At 41.1% G+C, this 23,557-nt stretch overlaps 1 protein-coding gene across 1 annotated transcript in view; it reads right to left on the bottom strand.

Annotated features, from left to right (window-relative positions):
• FER1L6 (fer-1 like family member 6) overlaps positions 1-23,557 on the bottom strand; it is a 101,102-nt gene that overhangs the window by 23,332 nt on the left and 54,213 nt on the right. Inside the window, exons 14-29 of the mRNA XM_075085760.1 lie at positions 22,658-22,778; positions 21,253-21,353; positions 20,501-20,591; positions 19,609-19,728; positions 16,724-16,876; positions 15,158-15,344; positions 14,650-14,774; positions 12,569-12,703; positions 11,851-12,000; positions 7,811-7,921; positions 5,441-5,602; positions 4,124-4,307; positions 3,726-3,916; positions 2,155-2,277; positions 1,987-2,026; positions 86-201 (exon numbers count right to left, since the gene is read on the bottom strand). Of these exons, the coding sequence (XP_074941861.1) occupies positions 86-201; positions 1,987-2,026; positions 2,155-2,277; positions 3,726-3,916; positions 4,124-4,307; positions 5,441-5,602; positions 7,811-7,921; positions 11,851-12,000; positions 12,569-12,703; positions 14,650-14,774; positions 15,158-15,344; positions 16,724-16,876; positions 19,609-19,728; positions 20,501-20,591; positions 21,253-21,353; positions 22,658-22,778 (2,110 nt within the window). The remainder of the gene's footprint in view (positions 1-85; positions 202-1,986; positions 2,027-2,154; positions 2,278-3,725; positions 3,917-4,123; positions 4,308-5,440; positions 5,603-7,810; positions 7,922-11,850; positions 12,001-12,568; positions 12,704-14,649; positions 14,775-15,157; positions 15,345-16,723; positions 16,877-19,608; positions 19,729-20,500; positions 20,592-21,252; positions 21,354-22,657; positions 22,779-23,557) is intronic.

Genomic DNA, 23,557 nt, shown 5'->3' with positions numbered 1-23,557 from the left:
ATAAATGTAAGGAGGGTATTGCTAAACCCAGCTTTGAGTAGCCAGTGAATAACAGCCTTAGCCTCCAGCCTTACTTCTCTCTTACCTGCAGCGTTGCTAGGTTCGAAGTTTCTTTCTGTTTCCTTTTCAGTGTCTTATCCTTCTTCTTTTTGTCTGGATCCTCTTCTATGATCAATGCAATGTGGTCAGAAGTCTGCTTATCTGCAGAGATTTCATGACATCGTGTAGGTTTTGAATTAGCAAAACACATCAAATGCTTCAGATAAGGATGTAAAGTACATTTTTAAGATTCCCCTTTGCTCCTTCTTTAGTCATTCTTCCATGGCCAAGCACAGAGTCCTCTCTTTTCCCACCACTCCTCCCAAGCAGAGAGCTAGCATTTTATCCGCTCTGTGTCTAACAGTTTTCATGATGAGCTTGGTGGACCAGGTGTGATAGTGTCTTGTATCACTCCTTCCCTGCTGGCCATCTCCCAGAACATCCTTTTCCTTCCACTCTGACTGATCCCAGATGTAAACTAACAGATCTTAACAGCTTTCACATAAAATTTAAGGCCTATTGAAAACTGGAAGCTGCTGTTTAGGCTGACCAGTACTTCAGATGTCAGGTGATTCAAGTCCATCTCTGCTTAATGGCATCACAAAATAGTGTGAATCTCACCTTGGGAAAGCTCAGAAGTATGAGAAATGGGAGGAGGTGTCTGACCAGCCTCAAGCCAGACTCTGAACACTGAGAGGGGACTTCCCAACAGATAGAGGATGAGCCCTCAAAAATGGCACTGAGATGGTTCAGTTCTTTGGCTGAAATCCGGGTTTTGAGTTCACTTTACTTTTGTTTTTGAATACTTCATCTGTGTTTGATATCACTAAATGCTTCAAAATACATATATCTATGTATATGTTATATCAGCGCCCTCCTGTATGTATAATGCTATCATTATAGGTAAAAATATGTAACAAAAATTATCAGAAAAAAATTTACAAGACCTGAAGTTATCAGTCAAAAACAATATGCTACAATTGAATAGCATGTGGGTGGATGAACACAATGTCAAGTAAATTTCTAATTGTAAGTGAACATCGCATCTTTGTAGAACATTTTCTATCAAAATATTTCCTTGATGTGGACAAGTGACTTCCACTCAGAAACTGAACTCTGACTCATCTCTCAGCAGCCCTGATAATCACTGAAACACCGTCAGCTGCTATTTCCAGAATTCTACCATCTGACATTTAGGTCATGTCTTCCATCCAGAGCAATACTAACACAGTTTAAAATAGAAATCACCTCAATCACTGGCAAAGTGCAGTCAGCTCTGGCATGGGAAGATGCTATAGTTTAATTCTGAATAGTAGCTCTGTGTAAACAGTAAACATTTTTCTTTCCCAATCTGCTCAAGCAGTCACATTTGTCCAAAACCGCTTTTTTTCTAGAGCTCTGTTTGATTGTGGGAGGACATGCTAAGCCATGGAGTATATATGTATGGAGATACATATACATACACACACAGAGAGCATATTTCTGGCCAACTATTTTAGGTTCTTGTTCTTGTGCAAAAAATTTCTGCTAGAACTTGAGCTAGACACAGAGTTTTTCAGCTATGGAAGTAACACACATGACTACAGAGTCTCCTAGCAGAAGCTGTTCCTACATCATTGATCCTGAATTGGATTCAACACTGAGAGAAGTTTCTTTTTCTGAATCTGTTACAAATGCAACCTAAGTTTAGGATAATCTCTACCTTCTACCATTTAGGACTTTGACTTTGCAAATCTTTGTACATGAGATTTGAATGACAGGAAACTCATATTAACCCAACACTGCCTGAGAAGTTTTAACCTACCCACCATCTGATCAGCTGTACAGGGAAGAACCCAGTATACTGACAGTACTCTGTTACCAGACATTAATTTCTGATAGCAAAATAGTAGAGAAGCAAAACATTAGTAGCACAAAACAATAGAAAGATTCAAATAATTTTCTTACCATCTTCAGGGTTTCCCTCACTGGAAAAAATTCCTTTTGACTTTCAAAAGAAAAAGACAATGGACAAACTCATTATAAATGTAATACCAAAAAGGAATCATTCAGCAATAAATCTACTTTTACAACATTGCTCATCCATGACAGTTCTGGGCATGCTGGGTGACTTACCTTTCCCATTTTGAGCACAGAAGCATGGTATTTGGACCACCAGTCAATAACATTTTCAGCTGATTCATCTGCAATTGTTCTTCTTCTTCTCTTTGTTGACCGTCGGATGGGTTTTTTCATGTCCTACCGAAACATGGGGAAATAACTGTTGAACCCTAGAACTGTTTAAAACTAATCACCTGACTCATGACATCAAGCATGAAGTATGTGAAGAAAATGTCAACCTCCAAGAGCTAAATAAAATGCAATATAAATTAGTGTATCTGTCTTTTATTCCAAAACACTTCATCATGGTCATCAGATTATTAAAGCTATCTCTCTATTACCTAATGATGATGCCAAAACTTTGAATGTTTGAGACATTGCCACAGGTGCAAGCCATACAACAGGTAAATCTACAGAGAAATAGATAATGATGTTTTAAGGGATGCAAATATTCAGTTACAAATTGGGTTCTCCATTTAAGTCTGCAAGTATTTTAAGAACTCCCATTATTACTTTATTGCCTTTTAGAAGAAGAAAGAGTCCCAACAATTGCTGCAGTTCAGCTGTTCTCTTCTTACAGAAAGCTAAAATCTGAACCTGAAGATCACCTGCTCATGTGGCAAATCTTACTAACTTTATTCTTGCCTAAAGATAGGCCCCTGTTAAATAGCGTGTTTCATCCTACACCCCTACAGAGAGTTGTCAGCTTGGCTGGGGAGACCAGAGCAAAGATAGATAATTGGGAATGATGGATAGATAAGTGGGAATGATAATTAATATAACACAGATGGCTAAATTACAGGGTTCCCTTTACTACTCTTTTCTTAGTATACTTTGTTGTCATACATTAAAATTGTTCTGTACCAGATGAAGAACCCAGACTGGTGTGTACATCTAGGGAACAAGATGTCCCTGCAGTTTCTTTGACCTCCTAATTGTGAAGGATGCTGGAAACATCTGACCACTGAAATATCAAAGGTTAAAGAAGCATGCTTTATGTAGCTGCAGAAACAGCTTCTGAAATGAAAGTCAGTCCTGCATCCTTTGCTTTTACTGTTGTTAATAAAAAAGGGATTGTGATGGGGGAAACTACAGAGAAAGGAGCATCACGTGCTTCTGAACAAAAAACAATGTGTACTATCTAGAGCGTATACTGTACTGTAAACACTATGCTGACCAGAATTGCCTTGTTTTCCTGTGTGATAACACAAGGGGGCTTTCATCCCTGCCTAAATGCCATGGGCACAGAAACAGTCATTCACAGTAAGAGTTTTTCAATTAAGTTAGATCATTCAAGGCCAGGAAAAGCAAAAATCCTACTACTCCAGTGGTACTTGCCACTGAGATGACCATTTAGCGCAAAAGGAAAGAAAGGAAGTATCTGTTAATGGAAATAATGAAATTATGTGGGCTCAAAGATGTATTGCTAACTAGTCTCTCAAGGGCCAGCAAGCTAGCATGAGTGTTAACATCAGTACCCAGAATCTCTAGTCCTGAGATAAGTAAGAGGTTACCATTTTATAAGGGAGGGCTGAAGTCTGGAAGACTGCAACAGAAAGTTAGCTGGCAGCTTCAGCTATACCCACCTTCTGTTTTCTATCTTTCCCTGGTTCAGAAAGAGAGTGCTCTGTTGTTGAGACACTTGTTCTGTGTGTTGCAAGATATGGGTCTGGCTCTACCACTGTACATTTACCCTGTTCCACCTCAGCGTAGACATGATCAGCTAAAAATGGTTCTTCTCGGGATAATTCAGCAGGCTGAGATGACTCAGGTGAAGCTGAAATTGAAACTTTGCAAGTTAGGTAAGATTTTGTCAGAAATGCTATCATCATATTTGGTGATCATGAAATGATCATATCATTAAGGGTTTGACTCTACACTCAATACAATAAAGCATATCTCCAAGTACGTGCCTAGTGTTAAGCCTCTGAGTAGGTGCTTTGTCTTTTTATCTTTTTATTAGAGGTCATGATTGGACACTTACCTTTCCCAGTTTCTACAATGTCTAGTCTGTTTGGTGTAGCTTGAGGACCCAGCTGGGCCTTACATAGGAATTGCTTGAGGCAGTTGATGGTGTGCGTTCCAACAAGAGTACTCCTCCCAAATGCTCTCCAGTCAACCACGCAGATACTTAGTGGCGGATGCAAGAGTTCATTTTCAGGCAGCTCCTAGTGGAGAAGGACAGACAACAGCATGAGAATTGCAAGAGAATATAGAATATTTGTTGTGCACAGCAATGAGGCTTTTACTCTTCCTTCCCTTTTCCTCCTTGGCTATTAACATACTCAAAATGCAAAATGCATACAGCATAGGCAATATAGTCTGTCCATGGTTTTCTGCAAAGTCTGGAGAAAGACTTGGTCTTAAGAATACAGAGTGGACTGTACAGACTGCCCTACAGAGTTGAGTCCCATGCTGTCATATATAAGCATCTCTTGTTAGAATAAACTGGGATAATGAGGAACATTCAGAAGGAATGAACACTGTGTTTGAAGTTGTGAGTCTTAATGCCACTGCTGCTTTGCTAAAGGCTATTAACTATCTGTCTCAGTTTGTCCAACCATGAGATGTGGACACCAGGTGGTTACATGCCTTATAGGATGAATTACAAAGGGTAAAATAGCCCTTTGGACATGTGATGTACAGTGGAATCTAAAAATACTGTAGCAACCATACTTCAGTATCCAGGTTAGTGTTTTGACATCCTTTTGTCTCATAAACTTCTCTCTTGATGCTAGCAACTAGAGCAAATCAAACAGGTTATTTTTTTCTGATGCTGACCTTCATCCACTGAAAGTGCTAGTTCTTATAACCCAGCCAACAGGTGATAATTAAATTTCCAGTCCTTAACAGCAAGTGTTACAATATGAAAAGGTCCAGAGCTCATAAGCCAGAAATGATCAATCCCCTTAATAGCCCATTAACATACAAAGGAAAATTAAAATACTGAAAGAAAATAAAGGAAACTGAGCAATACCCTGCAAAATGGGAAAGGAGGAGGAAAAAGTACTAAAAATATCTGTTATCTGCCAACAAGTTCCAACCTCTCAGTAAAAATCTGATTGCAATGCATTTCCTTGCCTACTTGGGACATAACATGGGGAACATAATCTTTTATCATACAGTTGTAGCAGAAGTCTTTTAAAGCATCTTCATTTAAAGCATCTTCAAAAGAACTGATGTTCCTTGGTATTTAATCAAGACAGAGAGGAAATTATTTCACAATAAATGAAGGAAATTAGTAATTAACATCTTGCCTAACCAGAGAACAGACAGGCAAGGAGCAGCATGCTGTACGCACCACTTCAAACCAGTCTGCAAGGCCAACGAAATTGGGGTTTTTCTTGTAGCTCTGGATAACAGAGGATTTCACTCCTTTCCCTGCACATTCAATGAGAACCTGGGGGCGATCTACAGAAAGGAGCTGGACTTTCTTCATCTCTCTAACACCCCAGAACAGGACCTGTGGTGGACAGAAAGAGAAACATTGGTAGCCTGCAGAGACCCCTCAATCTGGGGAAAGCCACCACTGGGATCCCATCACCTTGTGTACCTTTTGGAATGCAGGAAAAAATGCAAACAACTTAAATCTGATATCAAATAACCATCAGGATTATGGTGGAAGTTAAAGCAATGCATAACATCCAACTGTTATCAGGAAGCTATTGCCAACAGCAAGCCATAATAATCATGTTTGCAAAAGTTGTCTTTTCAGCGGGGCAAGGGGACCATCCATCTGATCAGCAGGGGCTTGGTTTGTTTAAAATGTCAGAGCAGTTGAAGGAGCGAACAAATCCCATATGAGCAGAGGTGATTAATAGAGGTTTGCCAGCTGAGCTAGCCCTCAGGTCTGCAATGGATGGCAGGAGGTCTTCAAGCAGCTTTCCTTCAAAGGACTGTGCTCCTGGTCTGGAGGACAAGAAGGAGTTTGGGTCTGTAGAAAAAAATGGGTCTTTATACAGCACACATTGGGGGGCCCTGAAGGAGAGGGCTGGGGCGGTGAGAAATGGTTACGTTATGGTTGGTGAAAGGTGCTGTGAGTCTCACGAAAGTGAAATGAAGACTGGAACCGAAAGGGAGCTTGGGGGGCTTTGTGAACAGCTTGAATGCTGGCAGGACTGGGGATTTGTGTGAGTCGGGGAGTAGCAAAGGGTGCTGGAGGGTCCTGAGGATCGGTAAGATCTTTGTTGCTGGAGGCTCCTGGTTAAAATTGGGACACACTTCTGCAGTGACAATGTCTCCAAGGTCTTTTCCGCAGTGTGAGATATAGTATATAATATCTTAACAAAAATAGTTGCGTTATATTCATTCTGTGTCATTTCCTTGCTGGATACCCTCCAGAGTTCATATTTCATTATATATGCATGCACTTCAGCTATAAACCTGTTCTTGTAGCAATTTCACTGTCTGGATCTGGATGCAATTTCCCCAGTTTTAAGCTGCCCAAGGTATCAGACTGAGAAGTGGAACTGTCCTAGGCTCCCTCCAAAACCAAGGGAGATAGAGATGCACTTCCAAAACATAATTTAATATATTTAAGATGTGAATCACTCTTGGAGGGTCTGCTCTGCTCAGGTGTCCAAACAGGAAGCCTACAGTCAGGATGGTTCTAAGCTGGGTGCCTTAGAGCTGGTTGGGAAGAATTTCTATCTTATACAGCAGTATAAGATAGAAAATTCACAAGCAGTGCAAAGCAATTGTACTGCAAGGGCAGTGGGAAGGCCTTTATAGCACAATACTTAGAGGAACACCTAAGTTTAAGAATTTAAGTTGTCCCTCTAGTGTCAGCAGAGTAGTTCATGGCTTATTTATCTTGCAGGGTTTGGTGTAAAAAAAAATACTGCTAACAAAAATTATTTCCTATGTACAGAGAAGAAGAGTTTTACTAAATGATAGAGCAGAGCTAACAGTTGTTCTCTCCTTTTCAGCAGCTCTATTGCTTGATCTTTAAAGCCAAAGCCGGAACTGCTTTTGGGCTCCCGAACAAGTATTTCTGGGGAAGGGCCACCAGTTTATGCAAGCAGGGTCTGACTTGGCACAGCAAAATCGGCAAGTAAGCTGCTGGTGTGTAGGCTGCAGGATGACTGACAGGGAGTGGTGAGGCTGGGCAGCATCCAGGCATTACACTGACGTTAAAGGCTGCCACATTTCCCTGCTTTCTAACATAAAGGGACTTTGGGTCCAAATGGGAGCTGACTGCTCACAGATGCAAGAGAGGGTGGGAGAGAAGGCGCAAACATTTGTATGCAAGCAGGTCACATCGCTTGGCTGAAGTTTGGGACCCAGAAAAAGCCTGGGAGGTGACTGATGTAGAACTTCACCTCCAGTGAGGTCAGCTGCATGGGGAAGCTCTCCATCTCCTGCAGAAACTTCCCTGGCTGCACAGAGCGCAGGTCCATCAGCCATGTTCTGCCACAGGAGCAGTCCTTTGCCAGCAGGTCAGGACTGAGACATAGCTTTTTCTGGCCTCAGGTGGAAGCACTGCCTCACATGCCCAGCCTCTGAGAATCAATTTGTTTGGAGCTTACCACATATATTTTGGTATCCGTATGCTATTTTTACATGATTCTTATTCATCAGGATTTTAAAATCATCATCCCTTACTGTCACAGTTCAGTAAGAGAATAAAAGAAGATGACATCTGGAAATGGAAACATTCTAAGTAACTCACCTCCACTCTGTACTTGCTTAAAACAGGCCGGATGTTAGCTGGGACTGGGTAAATCTGGCCAACATCCGGTGGATCCAGTGGGGGAAGTCTGTCTGGATCTGACTCAGGAATCTGAAAAATTAAGCAGTCATAACTTAGGCTGTTTTTTTTTAATAAAACCAGTATTACACGTATCTGTGAATGGTACATGGAACACATCAATTTAATGCAGTTTTACAAGACCTGTTGCAGAGCAAACAGGTTATGCTGTGAGAGGAATGTGACCTGGATTGTTATCTGTCATGCTGTGATGCTAAAACATTTGGCAGGAAGAGTATTCAATAGATTGGGTTTATGCACCTTTCTGAAAAAAAGTCTCCTTTGCCCCAGCAGGACGGAGTCTGCCCTAAAGACATGCGTGTGCTAAGGCATGGTAATTCTATTTGTTAAAAATGGAAAGCATGGTAATTCTATTTAACAAAAATCCTGCACAAAATTTCTTAGAGGATTTTCATAGGAAAATTCTAGATCTGACTTTAGTTAAAAAAGGCTGGTGAACAGAGAGTACACATCAGCTAAATCGCACATTTGCCAGACAGACATAATGCTCTTCAGCCACTATGAGATAGAAGCCCTGCATTATTGCATGCTGTCAGTGTATGAGAACTTGCAAATCACATCTCCAGTGTTAGGGCTTGGTCTTCTCTGTGCAACTACTAAAATCTTGTGGCAGGCGGCTCTTAAGCTCTTTGTGTGTGATTGCACATAATCCTGGCCCACGTTCAGGAGCTTATTTGGGCGTGCAGGACTGCCCTGTGCTAGGTGAGTGGGAGGAGAGCACACTCCACCATGGCTCCGAGGCTTGACCATCTCTTTGCCTCTTGCTGCGCTCCAGGCTCTGCTGCCTGTTTGGTTCACCATCTGTGGGAAAGCTCCCTGGCTTCGTTTCCCAATTGCTTCCTAATTTTCAACAGTGTGTTATTTATGGCCTTCTCAGTCACATGCAGGGCAGGTCTGAAGCCTGAGCTGATTTAGCAAATTTCTACATAAAACCGTTGAAGCCAGGACCTGATGATAACTCCTACTAGAAACTCAGTTGGTGATAGCAGAGAACAGTAGGAACACGGGTTTCACAGGTGAGCTAACAACCTGCAGACAGAGCTCTCCTCAGCTTTCACATCAAGTACAGTACCTGAAGTGTACGGTACGTATGGCTTCCAGGAAAAAGAAACACAACTTTTTGAGTGTTTCAGTGTTCCTAAGCTAACTTGTCACCGTTGAAAGGTGAAGCAGCTGAGGTACAGCTCTCAAAGGACCTGTAAAGTTGAAGTCTTCTGCTTCTTTTAACTAGGCCATCTGTCTGTTGTCTGCATTTATGTACACTTGTGTGCGAGTTTAATTAGCATAAGGGATAAAGGGTATGTTCCCTAGTACCTTGTGGGTGAAGTAGGAGATGGGTGGAAAACATATCTTCTAGCATAGCACCCGCAGCATATGTAAGTATTCACATAATTAACAGCAATAATTCACATGCACGTTTACTGCCTTTTATGAGTAAAAAGCCTAAGCAATTCATTTAATAGAATTTGTGGAACTTGAGCCCAGAGATGTAGGTCTAGTTTTGCTGTTCCCCAGTGTATCTGGTTTCTATCGGCCACCTCTGTGATGCAGTTTAAAAAGCCAAACAGAAACACACAACTTTGTGAACAATACCTGCCTGTCTAGAAGTCCACCTGTTTAGCTTTAATTATATCCAGAGCTTCCAACACTATATTAACTGACATTAAATGCTCAAAAAAATTGCCCAGTAATAGAATAACTGGTACTTTAAATAAAACAAGAGGCAAAGACTACCTGAACTAGATCACATACCAGGTGTAATGTCCCTTCACACAGTTCACATCTCAGGGATCCACTTCCATTGCATTATCTGACTTGGGTACTGATGATAGGTGATCAACACAAATATATTAATCTGCATGATACAGTGATTTATGCATATGTAATTTCTGAACTACGCTATTTATTTAAATTTTTTAAGAACTAGAACATACGTAACTATTTGTATCTCCTCTTACAGCTGTGAGAAGGGATTCGTTCCAAAGGACATGGCTTAGAAGAGGAAGGCTGGTGAGATCTCTCATTCGAGGGCAGAACTGCCTCATAAAGAGTTTTATTAAACAGCACTCCAGGACTGCAAAACCAAAGACTGATATCAAATCATGCTAGCCTGGATCTTCTCTTTTGTTCTTTTTAAGTGTTGCAGTTCACTGAACAGTTTGATATATTGCAAAGTCCCCAGTGTTCCAAAATCTAACAACCACTAGTGGAGTTGAGAGTGTTTCTTTACTACACGGTGAAACTCTGTTAATTTCAGTTAAATTAGCTTGGTATAACTCAGAAAGGACTTTGCTTCATGGTCACACTGAAAATGCACAGAACAAGAGGTGAAAAATCTAACACTCAAACAACAGTAGAGGAAAATAGCCACAAAGTGCGTTTGCAAGAGGATTTTGCTCTTTTGATTAAAAAAAACAACCAAACAAAAAAAAGGCCCACCAAAACAAAACAGTAAATCCTGAGTCCACTTTGAGTAAAACCAATACTCCTAATATTCATTAGTCTGTATTTTTGTAGTGTGCTATTTTTCTAATTGCCAAGATCTTTAGTTATAAGAATAATTTTATCCCTCCAGCAATACCCAGCATAATAGCATTCATTTTGAGAAAGGAGCATTCACTTCTTACACAACATTTCTTCAGCTGAACAAAACGGTACCTGCAGATCAGAGTTATTGAGCACGGTATGTCATGGGAAAGGTTATAGGCTCAGAATGAGAATAAATCAGTGATGAGAGATTTTTGTTTCCATCCTCATGCAGAGCATCATCAGGAAGCCCCTGATGTTGGAAGAAGCCACCAGCACACTGGCTCTGGGAATGCTTTGAAGCCTGCCAGATGTTTACATATTTTTTTTTAATTTCTTTAATGTCCATATTGTTATTATCTGCCATCTGAGATGCTCTAGAGTGTTGTCACTGAGAAGAATAATAAAGAGCATGAAAACAAGGAGGGCAGGGTCTTTACTTACAGTTCTTGTCAACATTCTAGAGAAGTCTTAGGGGTACATTTGGATATATCCCAGAAGCAGTGCCGCTTCCTTTGTCCCAAAAGATGGCAAAAAAAAATACAATGCCCTCTTCGTTCACCAAAAAGTGGATTTCAAGAAAAAAGTGGTAAAATTATGACCAAGGTACTAGATTCTATCCCTAGGTACCCACCATAATGAGGAAATGTTCCACATGGTGACATATTTCAGGCTTTCACTGAGAACATAATTAGCCCATCATGCTTAAAAGCCTGTTTTATCCTGGCAATTTCTCCAAAACTTTTCACAGAGTTCCACTTTTTTCCCATTTCAGATTTCAGAACAAACTGCTGTAGGTTTTCAGCAGAGAGGTTTCCTCCAGCTGGTGGTTCTGCAAATTTCACTGGAACTCCCTGAAATCCCAGGCACCATACACCCCACCGATGCATCTGCTGGACTAGTCCCAGAGGTACGCTGAATTTGCTTTGTGTCTAACAGTTGGAAACCAGTGTAATATTTCTCTTAATATATTAGGGGCATCTGAAAACTGAGACTCCCTAATCCAATCCTTATTATTCACCACTCCCTTTTTCTAAGAGAGGAAGTAGTGCTGAGACCTTCAGGGTTGCTAAAATCAGGGCCATGTGCTACTCCAAAGAACAACTTGTTGCAATGGCAGTGGTATTTTCACAGTTGTTCTCAGGCCAAAGCCTAATTTAGGGCAGGGCAAGTGATGGGCAAATGAGGCTCAGAGCATGCGAGGGCTGGTGGTGGTGTGAGCATGGGCAGTGGCTCTGTTACCCTGGTAAGGTGGAGGCAGTGATGGAGGTTGCATGGGGACTATGAGGACCAACACTAAGATCCTATTTCAGTTGCAGTTCCCACTAATTCAAGAGGGTGATGGGCCTTGATGCCACAGCTGCTTTTGTAAGCCCAGGGTGTAAAAGTATAACCATCCAGAAAGTCTAGTTTACCTCCAGAAGCTCAAAGGTAGCCAGAAGGTCTCCTCCTGAAAGATTTCCACAATACACTGGGTGGTAAGAAAGTTTAGGTGGTTGATACTTTTGATGAGCAAGTGTCACCACAGGGGCAGCCACTGTAGACCCAATATATTCTGCTTTACCCTAAATAAAGGAGAATATAGATGTCAAATCCATTTGAATTTCACAGCTGTCACAGGAGCCAAAACGATGCAGACCTTAGTATTTGTGAAAAAAAAAACCAAACACCTTCTCCTGAAGTAAACAGCAAAGCAAAATGCAAGGCAGCTATGAAAATGGAGGAGTTGAGTATTTAGTACTTCTTCAAAGCATCCAAAGTTTCTGAGCTCTAGATTGGACCAATGAGACTGTGTCAGAGTTTGCATGGTCAGAGCTAAATCCATGTCTCCCCAGCCTTAGACACAATATTTACACTTGTGTGCAAGGGAGGTGGGGGCAAGGTGCTTCTGATTTCTCTAAGCCAGTCTATGGGAGCAAGAATCACTTGGGAAAAAACAAGGCCACAGCATTGCAAGGACATAAAGTGAGTCTCAGGGCTCACTTTCAGATGTTAAACTGCAAACCACTGTAAGAATGAGCTCTATTCGGCAAGGTCATCCATTTAATGCCTATTCAGTGACACAGCTTTGCTTTCACACTGGCAGTAAGATGTAAGAGCCCAGGTTTTTACTAAGAAGGATTTCGAGTTTACCACTGCATCATCATCATACAGCTCGATGACAATCTCTGGTGGGAACTGAGCAATCTCCTCTCTGTCGCCGTGAAGCACAATGCTGTTGAAAAGCAGCATCTGGTTCCAGGTGGGGGATAACGTCTGAGAAATGATCTAATGAAAAAGATGAAATGTTTAATGAGCTATGAACTTCTTGATTGGGAGTTCTTCAGCAGGATGTGCTGATCTGCTGGTGACATCCTTTCCCACAGCCTGAATAATTCCTTCTTTGAGACACCTTATTTTTCAGCAGCTATTCCCAGCCAGAAGAAAATTATTCTTTCACTTTTAGGCCAGTATCCTGGTGTCTTCATTTCCCTGTTTTCCTCACAGAGCCCTCACAGGCATATCAATACAAGATCACCAGTCTGGCAGACAAAGCTCAATATTAAATTTAGAGGAAAGCTGTTGGTTTAGGAAAGCATGTGCATGCCCGATGCTATTAAAATAAAGCCTTTGTCCTAAACCAAGACCAGTTTTCACTTCTCCAGAGTACATTTTTTTCAATCTTTTTTTTACTTCAGTGTAATGACACATGACACTATTTAAAAAAAAAAAAAGAAGAAAAAGATATTTTAATGAATTGCTCGTAACAAATCAATAGTTTTTAATTTGTTGTAATTTGGCTTATGTGGATGCTTATAGCATTTCATCATACACAATGTTTTAACTGTCTTGGCAGGAAAAATATTTAACAAAGATAACATTTAAAGAGGAAAAATACACCAACTGCAAAATGACTCATAGCCTGCTATTGTTCTTTCAAATGGAAATAAGGCTCTTGACTACAGTTTATTGGCACTTGGCTGACAGTCTTCTGAAAACATGCAAGTCATTGGCTGCAATATTTTATTCAAGCAGTGAATAAACTTAACACTTCTATGCCTATAAAATGCTATTTTTCCTGGGCTAAACTCTACTTTCCTGAATCTGGTGCATCTAAACACATTCATTGGCTTCATTCATCAACTTTTTTTAGGAGTTACAATCACATTACAGGAAAAAAATCAGTTCGTATCCTTGAGGCAAAACCAGCACCGTCACCTATGACTTAGAGCAGAGTTTTTTGCTTCCTGCTCCCTTAGGCGTGTGCTACAGAACTCGATTCCTAAGAAAAGAGGGTGTCAGAGGAATGTTAGAATTAATCAAATTAAAACAGTCTTCTGTGGAGTTTTTTGGGGGGAGGGATTGGATGGGGGAGTTAAGCACTTTTTCTGAAGCAAGACCATGTTTGGCCCATCAAATTCTGCTTGTGGCATGGGTTTCAGAACTTTCAGTCCCATTTTAAGTCTAGGGTAGTTATAGAGGTCTCAGGACCTCTGAAAGTCAGTCCTCATATTCTGTGAGGGACCATCCTCCTGCTCATTTTCCGAGCTGTGCTTCAACCCTTCTTGCTGGAGGTCTGTAGAAGTTCCCCTTCCTCTCTAGAGGCTCCATCAAATGTCCATAGGAGACCATTTGCCCCCTGGATATACCTGAGGAAGAGGTCTCACATCTCCCTATGGACACATTTTTGCAGCATTTAAGTGATGCAGAAAGTCTCACACCTCTCTGTTTTCAGCTCATTTCAACTTTGCCACTCTAAAACCACCAGTGTGCTTTGCTGAATTCCATCGCAAAGAGCCATGTTGGCTCACATGGCTAAAGAAGCCATATAAAGGCCGTTACTCTTTGGTCAATCATTGCATGCATAGACTATGGGAAAAAAGAACTATGGGGGTTCATCTTCATGCAAGCAATAACAACAGCCCAAAATTAAAACATACAGAAAAAGATCTAGAGAAAGGTAATTCACTTGCTTCAAAGGCCCAGCAGTCCCAGAGAATCTAACAACTGAAAGAGATAAAATAAACTAGTACTACTGCACCTTATTTTATAATAGTGGGTTACACTTAAACTCTTGCCTCGCTTGCAGAGGATTGTCAGGAGTTGCCCTTTAACAGCAGGCATCTGATTTTTTCCTGCAAGGTACCTCCTTGCAAAACCAAAAATTTTTCTTTTTATTGCTTACTTGGAAAAAAAATGTGTTTTCTTTTACTGAAAGAGACTTTGGAACTTACCTTCGTGGTCTGGCAGTGTGATGTGAAAGTTACTTTTGCAAAAGGATCCGAAAGTCCAGTGCTGTCAGCTGCAATGAGTCCCCTTGCCTGATACATGTGGGCTCTTAGCTGGAAGAAGTGCGGAGCTAAATCATTGCAAAGAAAACAGTAATGTCAGCTTCATGGAAATGGTGCAGCAGTTTTTATCTCCCATCACTAGGTGTTCAACACTGTAGCTTCATCAGGAGAACTGAAAGATGTTTCCCCATTATGAGGAGATAGACACAGGGAACAGAAATTGCAGGAGAACAGATCCTTCCTTTCCCTGACATCTGCAAAGCGTCGGTGGCAGGACTGATGACTTGGCAAAAAAACCAGCCTTTTCTGATCAAAAGATGCTAAGCCTTGATCATCTTAGAACAGTTACTTTAAACAGAAGTTTTGCAGTCCTTTGAATTAGGGTTTTTGAGGTCATGTTTTTCTTACAAGCCCTTCTAATTGCTAATATGGAGAAGAAATAATGCCTTACTTTTATACAGCAGGCAGGCAGATGAGGGCACCATGGTGTGCCCTGAGCTGGTGTTGGATAGTATTTTGGTCTCATATCCTACAGGTAAATTCTCCATGATGCTATGGGCAAAGCTGGCAGGTCCAAGCCATAGGTAGATATCCACCTTTGCCTGCACAGTCCAGCCCAGCGGGCGCTTGCCTGGTAACTGAAGAAAAAAAATCCACTCATCACCAACAAGTTCAAGAGACACGGCTGGATGCTGAGTCCTACCAAGCCAGAGTGAAATAAAGAAGAATTCACTAAGCTGATATAATGAAAAATAGCATTTCTCCACAGTGAGTGGCCCTAAGACTCATTTAGCATGAGGAAATTCTGTGATTCTTAGGGAAGAAATGAGTAGTTTTTGTGGTTGAAAGTCTATGTAAATGGTGTACTGGCTAATATGCAGAGGTTTGCGCAGACAGCTAATAGCTGCAAGCATATCAGTGCTGGCTGGTACCTTGCTTTTCCCAGACTTTAGCCCACTTTACATTTCATACAGTTTTGCTGGTCTCCAATAGTTAGTCCTGTGTAATATTAAAAATATTACCCCACTGGGTGGGTCAGAAAACGTATTCCAATATAAAAGATTACTAATCTTGACAAACAATACTATTATTTCCTTCCTCTTCACTCCCACTTCATCTAGCTCTGCTAAGCTCAGTGCTTAGTATTATCTGTTCTTAAGGTAATTCTTGATATCGAAGGGGATGGAGAGTTAATCATGGTATTTTTTGTTTATGCAGGCAAATAGTACTGTGCTTAACAAGTACCTATGGCAACTATCAGGAGCTTATATATTTCTATCTGCTCTTTAGCTGTGTTTTATGGGAGTGCTCCCAGCAGGTCCAGGTGAGAAACCACTAAAAAGTCCTTATACGAAGTTACTATTGTCTCAAGTGTTTGGGCTTTTCCTGCTGGCCATAGCAACAATTAAATTGCATAATATCCCTGTGCCAGGTACTACCAATCACTCTGCCTTTGTAGGAGTATATTCACTAAGACTTTCCTTCAGGATGAATAATCCCATAACAATATTTAGACATATATTGCGCAAACCTACACACATTTTAAATAGCAAGCATAAATAATTGCGTATTACCTCTGTGTACCTAGGTTTCCTTGTTACATGTGTTGTTGTGTGCTGATCTCTTACCAATCTCCTCCCAGTCTCTCATGTGCTGCATTCTGATGTCTTTGCCAGTAAAGAGGCTGTACCTCTTCTATCTGTTTATGTGTATATCTATAGATAAACAATGCTATAAACTTGCCATAACAAGTAGTGAGAGAATTAATTACTCAGACACCAAAAGCCTGGCAACAATACAGTGCTTAAAGAAGGATAAGCATAAATATAAGAAGTAAATGTTAATAGATGGCAGATATAAATGTGTACACATTTTTAGTATATTACTATATTTATATATTTAAATATACCATATTTAATATATTAAAGACAAGCCTGTAAAATAAATCCCTGTAAGAAATGTGAATACTGAATTCTCCCCAGGCATTACCTGTGTTAGCAGAGCACCCCAGACTTACTTTCAGGAAATGGGTCTTAATCTTCCCACAGTCCTTGCCTCTCTGCTCTTTCGCTGGGGAGTAGAGTATGTTTTTTGCTGGGACTCTTGCATATGCAACTCTCTTGTTGCTGCTGAGCATCCAGATGAACACATCAGGTACCGTATTCTGTGGCTGTTAAATGACAAGGAATATTGAACTAAAACTGAATTCTTTCTATGAGCCACCACCATTACTTTTTGTTAAAACACTCTATACCAAAAAACTGATTCCCTCATGGCTCCTGTGGAGTGGCAGATGTGCATCCAGAATAAAAGAAGCTGTCACTTCATGCTTTGCAGTCCAAACCTGCATTCCTAAGCACAGCTGAAAGTAAAGAGCTTTGTAGAGTGACTATGGAGCACCCAGTCTATAAATTGTTCCAGGAGAAACTAAAACTAAAAATCTGGGTACGACTGTCTCAGGAAATAACTTATCCACAGACTGCTTAAGCTGAAAGTAGCTACCATGGAAATACCATCAACTTCATCCATACCAGCAAAGCAAAAAGGATCAGGGCCAAACTGAAGCATTGTCACACAGTCACCTATGCTGTGTGAGGATGCTCCATGGCATGGCCTTGCCCTGCCCCAAATAACATTTCCCCAAGGAAAGCCTGAGTATGGTTTGAAGCAAAGACCAGCCCAGGGGCTGTTCCCAAGAGGCACTGTGAGCAATGTCACTCTGTTTTGGGAAGGAAAAGAATTTGGGCACAGGATGCGAACCATGCCAGGCTCTGTCACTTGCTCTCTGAGCCAGGGAATAACCACAGTCCTGTTTAGTTTGCTAGCACAGACTGCTCTCAAAGAGACAGTATTCCACTGGATGGATTTTGGCCTGGCCAAATATGGCTGTTCTGCCATTATTACAGAACCACAGAATAGTACGGATTGGAAGGGACCTCTGGAGATCATCTCATCCAACCGCCCTGCTTCAACAGGTACACCCAGAGCAGGGGGCACAGGAACGTGTCCAAGCGGGTGTTGAATATTTCCAGAGAAGGAGACTCCATAGCCATTCTGGGCAGCCTGTGCCCCTGCTCTGTCACCCTCAAAGTAAATAAGTTTTTTCTCATATTGAGGTGGAACTTCCTGTGTTCCAACTTGTGCCCATTGCCCCTTGGCCTGTCGTTGGGCACTAATTAAAAGAACCTAGTCCCATCCTCTTGACACCCATCCCCCAGATATTTATAAGCATTGATAAGATCCCCCCTCATTCTTCTCTTCTCCAGGCTGAACAAACCCAGGTTTCTCAGCCTTTCCTCATAAGAGAGATGCTCCATCCCCCTGATCATCTTCGTAGCTCTCCGCTGAACTCTTTCCAGTAGTTTCTGTCTTTCTTGAACTGGGGAGCCCAGAATGGGACAGACTACTCCATATATGGTCTTGCTAGGGCAGTAGAGGGGGAGGATAACCTCCCTTGATCTGCTGGCCACACTCCTTTTAATGCAGCCCAGGATATTTTTGGCCTTCTTGGCCATAAGGGCACATTGCTGGCTCATGGTCAGCTTGTTGTCCACCAGCACTCCCAGGACCTTCTCAACAGAGCTGCTTTCCAGCAGGTAAACACCCAACCTGTACTAGTGCATGGGGTTGTTCCTCCCCAGGTGCAGGTCCTTGCACTTGCTCTTGTTGAATTTCATGGGGCTCCCTTCGGCCCAGCTCTCCAGCCTGTCCAGGTCTCGTTGGATGGCAGCACAGCCTTCTGGTGTATCAGTCACTCCTCCCAGCTTGGTGTCATCAGCAAACTTGCTGAGGTTACACTCTATCCCATCATCCAGGTCATTGATGAATATATTAAACAGGACTGGACCCAGCACAGACTCCTGGGGAACACCCCTAGTTACCAGATTCTGCACCATTGATCACAACCCTCTGAGCTCTGCCATTCAGCCAGTTCTCAATCCACCTCACTGTCCACCCATCTAACCCACACTTCCTAAGCTTGCCTATGAGGATGCTATAGGAGACACTGTTGAAAGCCTTGCTGAAGTCAAAATAAACAACATCCACTGCTGTTCCTTCATCGACACAGTTATCCATGCCATCACAGAAGTCTATCAGGTTGGTCAAGCATGATCTTTGCTTGGTGAATCCAAGTTGACTACTTCTGATAAACTTCTTTTCCTCTACATGCCTAGAGATGACCTCCAGAATGAACTGTTCCATCACCTTTCCATAGATGGAGGTGAAGCTACTGGCCTACAGTTCCTGGGTTCTCCTTCTTGCCCTTTTTAAAGACTGTAGTGGATTGGCTACCCTCCAGTCCTCAGGCACCTCTTCTGTCCTCCATGACCTTTGAAAGATGATGGACAGTGACTTAGCAACAGCATCCGCCAGCTCCCTCAGCACTCGTGGGTGCATCCCATCACGGCAAGTGGATTTGTGAGGGTCCAGTTTGCCTAAATGATCTCTAACCCAATCCTCCACAACCAAGGGAAAGTCTTCCTTTCTCCAGATTTTCTTAGGCTTAATAATATGTCTAAGCAGTAGCTGTACAGTGAAGTATATTACAGAGAACACATAGCTCATACCAGTCCAAATCACAATCACAGGTGGAGACATGAATTCAGATCAGAAAGCGGTCTGTCTCCAAACTACTAGGACACATATGGGATGACCTTATGGTTAAAAAAAAAAAAAAGGAAGAAAAAAATTCTCTGTACTGCATCCTCTCCATACTACATAGCCCAGCATTTTCTACCCCAGGCTGTTAACAGCTCCGTTTAATGCAAAACATGATTGGGCCCAGATATCCAAAGAAGAACTTTTTGGATAACCAGGCCGGGAGTTATTATTCACATGGGATTATGTAAATCAAAGTCAAACCCTGTATTTAAAATTTAGCTGAATTTCCATGTGGATTACCTCATCAACCAAGAATCGAATTTTATCTATAAAGCTCTGAGTCTCATGCATCATTTTATCCAGTGGGATCTTCTTTTTCTGCTGCTGAACAATCCCCTTGGCATCACTGGCCATTGCTTCCTGCAGTCAGGAAAGACAATATGTATTTTTTATGCATTATCAAGTAGTCTGAACTGGACCCAGGAGGAGAAAAGTTGAAAGAAGAAGATGGAGACACTTGGTTCAAGGTAACAGTTACCTTCTTTGTCACAACAGAAGGTGATCAACTCTTGGGAGCTGAATAACATAAAATGCAAATGTCCCCCATTTTCTCTTTGTTTGTATCTGTACTGCATGTATGGAAGTCCCAAGAGACATGTGATTACCACCTAGAATTATCAGGCCTTGGTCCTGACAGAAGTCACAACCAAATTCTGTGGTACAAACAGTAAATAAAGCTAACAAACATTCAGACAACCTCCACACAGTTTGGTTTCTTCTTACTGGTTCCCTGGAGGAGATGACTAGGTCCAGGAATATCAAATGCCAGACTTTACTAGTCTTGTAGTTCTGCCCTACCACAGTAATTAAACATCTAACAGCAGTGTTAATTTGGTATTTTTCCACTGAACTCAGCGTCATCCCATTTTAAGATGCCTGGAAAAGAAAAATCAGCTTATTATAATGTCTTATTCGTATTTTTATACACGTTCTGAATTATTTTAGGGCACCTTACAACCCTTTATATTAAGAACAGTGGGGTTTAGTTTTAAAAATGCTCTTGGATATGACATTCATATTAATTACAAAGCATTTGAGTATGGTGAACTCAAATAGAAATTAAAATATATACAACCAGCATGCTTTCAGTTAACATCATTGCATCAATGCTTAAAGGAAAAAAGACACATACCAGCTCTTGCTTGAACAGCATGAATCTCTTTTTGTCCAAAGCAGTGTAGTTCAACCCTTTGGGCTTCTTTTCAGCAACAGTTATGAAGGCCCTACGACACAAGAATTACAGGTTCTTTAAATGTGTTATTGTTTTCATGTGAGCTGATAAAATTCATTAGAATGAAATGTTCTCTGTCTGCTGCAGTACATGAACCAGAAGACAGAGATGCTGAAATTCTCTAAAATAAATATTGAACACCTATAAGATTCAAAGAATAGAGTCCAAAAACGCTGCACCACATTCTACAAAAGCAGGGTTAATATCTAGAAATTAGGGTTTATATCTATTTTGGGCCCAATCATGTCTTCTGCTGCAGAGGTCACTGGGTGATTTATCCCAGTATGGAGAATCCTTTGCTTTTATCTCAACTTTGTCCTTTTTTATAGTACGTCTATTACACACTTTGTTTAATCCTACTTATCTCCTATACATTCTATTCTTAGAGTCTAGAAAGCCAAAATAATACGAAAATGATTGGCAGTAGTCTACTGTCAATACTGAATATTGACAATAGCAATAAAACATTTTCTCTATATAAATAGAAACTGCAATTTAGGGAGGCCTTTGCCTTTATAGCAAAATAGATAAAATATATATCTCAGTAAGTTTACTGTATTTTTTTGTATTATCATCAGTTTGCTTGTCTAGCCTTGAATTTGTAGCCAACATAGAACATTGATCTTCTGTAAGCCTCTAGTAAAAGTAGTTACCTGCTTTGATTGATAAAATCATTTAGAGTTGTCCTCATTTTCTCCTCAGATGCAATCTCTGAAACCTTGATCAAGTCCTTCACTTGCTTTAATGATTCTTCCTATGAAAAACACATGACAAAGCCATTATGTAAAGGAGGGCACTTTGTCATTCTGCCAGTATTATAGCACCATTATTCACTGTATGACTAGCAAGAATGAGGGAGGTAACTTTATAACCTGACAGAACAGGACCCTTGATATATCTCTACACTTGAAGTGCACAGAGAGAAGGCTCTGGCAGCACGATTTATTTTGACCTTTCCGCACTCTCTCCAACTACTAGTCCAAGCTACTACTGCTTGAAGCAGCTTTGTTTCTCACTTCTTTGGTGAAGATCAGTCAGTGGGAAACATTCTCCACTAGGTAGGAGGAAAAACTTTAGTTCTCCTTGGTTCTGTTTCCAGCCCTGCTGCTTAAATTTAGCAAGTTGATGGAGGTACCTTCTTAAATATTAGTGGGCACCTGAATCTATATGTAAAGTTTACTGCAACACCTCCTGTTATCACTGAGAAATGGAGTCTGTTCTTACAAACTAAAATAAATGGCTGGATTTCCAGCAAGGCGTGTGGGTGTTCAAGTACACTGAGAAACATATCTCTCCATATATATATTCAGATGTTTAATTTTCAAATACCTGCATTAAAAATATTGGCCTATAAGCCACTGTCTTCTCATGATACAACCTTGCATGAGTATCAGTTCAGTGTTGCTGCTCATGAGGTATATAAGGATAAATGAGGGATGACTCAGACTCTTAATCTGAGTAACACAAACTAAAACATTCAACATTAGAAGTCACTTAAAAAACCCCTTACTACTACTTTCTTGATACTGTTGCTAGTCAACTTTAAACAACGGTAGAAAAAAACATCATTACGCGAAAACACTATGACTAGGGCATCACAGTGACTGCCCATGAGACAATATGCCATTTTGTCTCTATCAATGTTTTTAGGAAAACTAAAGTCAAAAAGTGTCCTTTAAAGAGTGTCCAGCATAAACACATGTTAAACCATGTGGTCTGGGCAAGAAGACATCAGAGGAAGAACCATAGAAGGCAGAATTATTCTGTATCTCATATTTTAATTGTTTGGCCGTTCTTACAAAGAATAAAAGGTTTCTGAGAAAAGAAGACAGCTCTATGGTCAAAAAAAAATGTGGAGACGAATACTTGACTCACTCTAATAGATCAAAGCAATCTGGAAAAAAAAAGGCGGGGGGGGACTGATATCAGCTACTCTTTCATAAAATGAACACCAAGAAATGCAGTTGGGAGAAATTTTGCAGGTCTGTTTTCAGGAATGTGACCTCTTGCTGCCATACTCTGCTGAATACATGAGCCTGGGAGATGGCTGCCACTTACCAGGTGATCCGCCATTTTCTCAAGAGTGTTGGAAGAGTACAGACGAAAGGTTTGGTTGCCCCAGTAGCTCTTGACACAGATACAGGGCTTCCTCTCGTCGTACGGCAGGTACTGGTGGTTCCTGTGAAAACAAAGTACAGAGCAGGTCACAAAGGTGAGAGAGGAGTTCAGAGGGAGGCGCAGGAAAGGAAAACTGGTGCTCTTTCACAGCACAGAAACTGAAGGCACAACGTGATGTGTTCACTTGTGCTAACCAGTAAAACAAACACAAACATCAGTTATACCACCTGTAAGATTCCCTGAAGAGAAAAAGCTTGAAGTCAATCAATCTAATTCCAGTGTTTCCAGGATGGGAGAAAAGCTGGGCAGAGAGGCATGCAGAGAAGCTCTGAAATACTGTTAATGGTGGGAAGCAACAGGAGGAAAAGGAGCAAAGATTAAAATCTGATCACCTCTTTGAGAGCAATAGCTCTGCACACTGCACAGCGGGAGAGGCATGGCAGTCTCACCACATTACTTTCACCATATCCTTTTATTCAGAAGCAATAGCTAGTGGAGATTGACATTCCTTAGCAGAAGCTGATCTGCAGGACCCTGCTTAGTAAAAGTGATAACAAAATCATAACAACTCAGTGACAAAATGCATCCTGCTGCTCTCTCTTTTCTCACTTTTTGCCTTACATCCAAATTTCCACATTGACTGTTTTTGTAATGCTGCTTTCTTCAGGTGTTCAGCAGTATGAGTGTTTTGACCTGAAAAAAATGAGCAAAACGCCAGCATAACCAGAGGCTCTGCAGACTTTAATGCACACCTGCCACAAAGCCTGATGTTTTGATTACGGTTGTGGTAGACACTGTGTCAAAATCATGTACCTGATAAGCCCATTGTCCTCCCTTTAT

The sequence above is a fragment of the Phalacrocorax aristotelis genome, chromosome 2 (assembly GCF_949628215.1).
Source record: "Phalacrocorax aristotelis chromosome 2, bGulAri2.1, whole genome shotgun sequence".
In the NCBI taxonomy this organism is placed as follows: Eukaryota; Metazoa; Chordata; class Aves; order Suliformes; family Phalacrocoracidae; genus Phalacrocorax; species Phalacrocorax aristotelis.
This window is presented reverse-complemented; position numbering and strand designations above follow the sequence as displayed.